At 49.2% G+C, this 5,222-nt stretch overlaps 2 protein-coding genes across 2 annotated transcripts; both read left to right on the top strand.

The window, feature by feature from the left end:
- The first annotated feature begins 7 nt into the window (after nucleotides 1–7).
- Nucleotides 8–2,282, top strand: FOXG_09395 (uncharacterized protein). The gene is made up of 2 exons (XM_018388538.1): nucleotides 8–134; nucleotides 536–2,282. The coding sequence occupies exon 2, from the start codon at nucleotides 936–938 to the stop codon at nucleotides 1,920–1,922; it is 987 nt and encodes a 328-aa protein (XP_018246618.1). The 5' UTR covers nucleotides 8–134; nucleotides 536–935; the 3' UTR covers nucleotides 1,923–2,282.
- A 1,450-nt stretch (nucleotides 2,283–3,732) lies between these two features.
- On the top strand, nucleotides 3,733–5,103 carry FOXG_09394 (phosphatidylinositol 4-kinase; the record flags this gene model as incomplete). Its single annotated transcript, XM_018388537.1, has 4 exons — nucleotides 3,733–3,812; nucleotides 3,951–4,137; nucleotides 4,259–4,921; nucleotides 4,978–5,103. The coding sequence occupies 4 exons, from the start codon at nucleotides 3,733–3,735 to the stop codon at nucleotides 5,101–5,103; spliced, it is 1,056 nt and encodes a 351-aa protein (XP_018246617.1).
- Nucleotides 5,104–5,222: the final 119 nt, after the last annotated feature.

The following is a 5,222-nucleotide window of genomic DNA, read 5'->3' as shown; positions in this document are numbered from 1 at the left end:
GGATCCACCAACAGGGGATTTTGACGGGTGGCCATCTCAATAACAAGGGGTCTTACACACAGCCCCTGGTAACCCGCCGCCCCTCTCACTGCACTGCAACCAACCGCTTCCACATCTAGGTAGTTGTTAAAAAGGTAGGTTAGCTGTTTGTCTTCTTTTACTCCATACTTGTCTACCAACTTCATCACCCTTATCCTACCAGCCTACATGTGGTGACCTTATACTCCACCGTCACGTCAATCATATCACATCGTCATTCCCAACCCCAGTCCGAGACGGGAGCTCGAGCTTACTGATTCGTGAGCTAAACCTCTTCTTCTTGCTCCCCCTGTCCCCTTTGCGCACGGTTCTTATTAGCACCCAACAGGTGTGAGCAGGTCCGTCTTGTTCATTGGATTTGTTTGATATAATAAGAGCACGACGTTCCTTCAGTTTAATCGCTTTGTTTCTCCTTGGACACCATATTACATGCATCATACTACTACCTGCTATTCTTGTATATTCACATACCTTTAACTGACCAACCAACCACAAGCACAACAACTTGCACAAAGAAACAACTCGACAAATAAAGCCAGATATTAAGCTTTTATTTATCCTCGATATCCACAACTTGATTGCATTGTCTTTGGTCAAACAAAGTAGCTTCTTCTACAAACGTTCAGAGGCGCTGTACCAAACTTGTTCTGACGCCCTTTTATTCTTGGTACTGGCTATTCTCGAATCACCCCCGCTGTTTCATTCGACCGCACCGCCAAGCATCTACGTTATCCACAACACTATCAAGGACGACCGGCTCGGATTTGCATTGCAACGGGTCTCTATTCGTTCGTTGCTGGACAAAAACAATCTCATCCCGGCCGCTTCGGCGTGCAAGCCCCACCATAATCCTAATCATTCCGCTACTAACACCGCGGACCAAAAAAATATTTATTATGTCGACTGACGACAGCTATGCCCCAAAGTCTCCGGACCTCTCTTCTTTTTATTCAAGTGGCCCCACTCAAGAAGAGCTCCATCATCCACAGCCTGACAGTCACTTTAGCCCGGGATACGAATATAAAGCAGAGTCCCCAACCTACGCCAGATCTGCTTCCTTTTCTTCTTATGTTCCACCATCCTTAAATTTTAACAACAACGGCGGTACATATGATTCTAAGTACCGGCCACAAGTCGACTACGAGCAAGCATCTTCACAACTAAGATCTACAAGACCGGAATATCAATCTTACCGGTCGCGACATTCTTCAATCCAAGACCCCTACGTCTATTCTTCGCCAGACAAACGCCCGTCTTCTGGTAACGGATTCGAGGATACCTTTGCCTCTCCACACACACAGTCACAACACCACACTCCGGCGCGACCTGCGCCGTACGGCCAAGCCTATCCAGAGCAAACTCCGCTTTCCAGCGCGGCTGCGTACGACATATCCTACGCACCACCAGTGGGAACTGGCACAGTAGAACGCGCTTCGACATTCGGTGCTATACCTTTTGACACAGATATGCCTCCACGCAAAGCCGCGCCGCCTGCAGCGCCCGCTATTGACCCATCCCCCGTTCGAACCAAGTTTCCAACTGCCAGGATTAAACGAATTATGCAGGCTGATGAGGAAGTTGGAAAGGTTGCACAGCAGACCCCGATCGCTGTGGGCAAGGCTCTTGAACTTTTCATGATTCAACTCGTCACAAAAAGCGCCGACGTGGCCAGGGAGAAGGGTTCCAAGAGAGTCACAGCACCAATGCTCAAACATGTAGTCGAGGCCGATGAGCAATGGGATTTCCTTCGTGACATTGTCAGTCGCGTCGAGAACGAGAAGGAGGGTAGTAGATCAAAGGCCAAGCAGGAGAGTTCAAGTGATGAGGAGATTGAAGAGCCCAAGAAGAGAACACGCGGCGGCAGAAGAAAGAAGGCACAATGATCTGCTTTCAATGCGGAGTATTATATGATGTCTTTGCAAGGTTTGGGATGCGTCATGAGGGATAATGATCAAATGGCAGGCGTTTAGGGGGACTCGCATCGAGCCGGAGTTTGGCGCATTGAAGACAATTCATCGCATGGACTTTTGGCATACTGGGTATTTTAAACGCTTGCGCGCACTGGCGCGCTTGCGGACTGGTGCAATATCAATTGCTGGTGCTGCAAAGCATCTTGGCGAGTACGTTAGCATAATTACACGGCAATTAAAGCAAAGGGACGGCGGCCAAAGCTGTCACCTTGTCACTTACTGGCTACTAAATTATGAAATCCCCGTGTGGTTTGACTCTTGCTTCCTGTCTCTATAAGTTTTGTTCAATTTCGTTCACGATCTAACCCTTACGCTCCCGGTCTGTCTAAGATGCAATTGGGAGTGAAGCTTGGGCATGTTGTGCAATATTATTGTGCCTTCCATGTCTATCTCTCCAGAATTTTGTTTCTTTACCGACATCATTCCTTATGGCATTAGAGCTACATCTGTGTCAATTGGTCTTCGACCTCAAGCACATCAACATTTGCCCCAGGTTGTGATGTATGGTCTACATATGCTATGATCAAGTTGATGACGCTGGGTGCCTTTCGTCTTGAGTAGTTCAAACCACTTTCAACATAGAGGAACAGTCAATATCGAATTTCATACAGACCATATTGTTGGCGTAACAGAAACAAATAATAGAACTCCAGACATAAGGAAACATTCCCGACGTGCTTACCCTAGAGCCTAATGTAACCCGTAACCACTGACGTAGGTGGAACTGACGTCAGTACACTTCGCATTGAAATATGGCAACAGTAAATGAGAGCTGGAAATTGAGCATGTAGATAATGGATACAGAGCCCCCTACGGGTAAGACCTTGATCGTAAGTATTGAAATAAACTTGATAAAAAAGGCTCCGAAGTTTATAGTAACCCGCCCATGATTGTAACAACTTACCTAAGTCTTTTTATCACTTAGGATCAAGGTCCCAGGTTTTCTTACCTCCCCAAGAGAGCCTCATGACGGACTACATCATAACTACATAGTAGGTCTCCGGACTCAAGCATGGGTTAACGAGTCGCTCTCGATGGGAAAATATGGAGGAGGATAACACTCCGAATTGCTCAAAAGGGTCCGGGTCCATGCCTGGACTAAGACCATCCAGAGGTTGTAAGCTTTTGGTGTCGAGTTTGGTGCCTCTCCAATGAACTGTCCAGTGGTTGAAATAACAGCACGGGATTATAAAACAGACAACAAATGCAGAATCCATCATTCTACTCAAGAGGGTTTATGAGTTCCTCCAGAGTACGAAAAAAATCAAGAATATATCAAATTGTAACCCCTGGGCCTCCTGCTCGCAGCCCAGGTACTCAGGGGTTCAATGAGCTTTCTGATTGGACTATCGATCGTTTGCCTTCACTTCTCTGCCCGAGGTGAGAGCTCCCGTCCCTAGCTTGCAATGCCAAGGCCTGAGCTGTCCGTTCCGGCTCCCTAACATTATCCACTAATATCCGCAACGACTCCTGTAAATCTTCTGAAGAACAAATCACCCTCCACTGACTCTGGGCTTGGACGGTTTCGTCAACCTCGAACATCAACCAGCTTGAAACCGTCGTCACTCTTGCGAATGGTCTATTGATTGACTCTCCCTGCTGTCACGCCCGTTCTCTCGCCACGATATCCTGTATTTCTTCCTTCATTTTTAGCTCAGACCCTAGATGACGAACCGCCAGCTGTCCCTTACAGGCGCTCGCTCCCCCGCGTAAACCAAAACCAATGTCGTGGGACTTGCTTCAGAGGTTCCTCGAGTCCGACGTCTTCAACTCCAACCCCTTTCTCCCCGTCTCATACCTCTCGTGAGTCTCCTACAAACCCCTGCACGTCCTACAGAAGCCGCCGATACTGGTCGCCATACGCATTTGTTATGCCTCTTCATTCTCGCTTCTTCCGCCCTCTCCGACGTCGCCAATCGCTAATGCCACCTGTCGCAACAGCCGATATGCCGACCACGTGGGGATTCACTATGTTCTCTGCCAGAAGCTCCGCCAGTTTCCCTACGAGGATATTGAGTTCTTTCTACCGCAATTATGTCACCTCATAATCAGCGTGCATAATGAGTCAATGGCTTTGGAAGAGTTTTTGATGGACTTGTGCGAAGAATCCGTCACAGCAGCGCTGCTGGTACGTTTTGATGATGATATTCAACCGACAACCCTTTGGGATGGAATGCGCGAGCCACCGCGTCATGGGAACGGTGATCGACTGGGATACGGCGAAAGAAAACTGACAATTGCGTGCGCAGACCTTCTGGCTCTTTCAAACATATCTTCACGATCTCTCCTCGAATCCGCAATCCGACTCGTTTCAGACATGTCGCCGTGTCTACAACAAGGTTCAGCACATTGTGTTTGGACTTGCTGATACCGCTCGTCATGAGAAGATCACGGAAAACGTCCTACCAGTCACGGTTCTTTCTAGTTTTGTCCTTGCCAGTATTGCGCTGCCCATGTTCCCCCAGTGGGCTGGCCCTCTCGCAGTCGCCCAAGCTCGCAAGCCTCAACCCATCACCAATGAAACGCAGGAACCGAAGGAGAACCCCAAGCCCACGAGGGCTCGCACAGTTACCGTCGGAAACTCGCGATCGCGGCGTGCCCGAGATAATGGACGGACCTTTAGTGCACCAGATCCTAAAGGGTCAAGAGACTCTTCACCCAAGCCTGCGCGCAGTCCTCGACCGCCTTCGGTGATTATTCCGCCGCAAAGGTCTAAGACACCAGTTGGGATGACTCGGCCATCCGCTCTTGAGCTGAGATCACTGGAAGCTAAGCTCAGCACGTCATCTCTTCCACTGCCATCAGCTCAACCTACTACCAGACCGACGACCCCAAACTCAGCAGGTAATGCGCAGCGCCCGGTCGACAACGCAACCCGACGGCATTCGCACCACGCAAAAGCAGTCCTTACTGTCAGCGACATGTCGCCAGTGCAAAAGACGAGACTTTTGAGACAACATTATTTCAGGTCACAAACACAATTCTTGACGGCCCTGGAAGGCATCTCGAACCGATTAGTACTGGTCCCCAAACCCGCTCGAATGAGCGCATTGGGAGCCGAATTGGCTTTAATATCACAGGACTTACCTGCTGAGATTGATATTCCCGTCATTTGCCCCCCAACTCTGGTTAATGGATCGCCTGGGAAGAGCCGCCATCACCGTATCGTTCGTGTGAACCCTGCCGAAGCGACAGTGCTCAATAGTGCCGAGA

Source organism: Fusarium oxysporum, chromosome 9 (assembly GCF_000149955.1).
Source record: "Fusarium oxysporum f. sp. lycopersici 4287 chromosome 9, whole genome shotgun sequence".
Classification (NCBI taxonomy): domain Eukaryota; kingdom Fungi; phylum Ascomycota; class Sordariomycetes; order Hypocreales; family Nectriaceae; genus Fusarium; species Fusarium oxysporum.
Note: the sequence above shows the minus strand (reverse complement) of the source record. Positions and strands in the feature narration are given on the sequence as shown.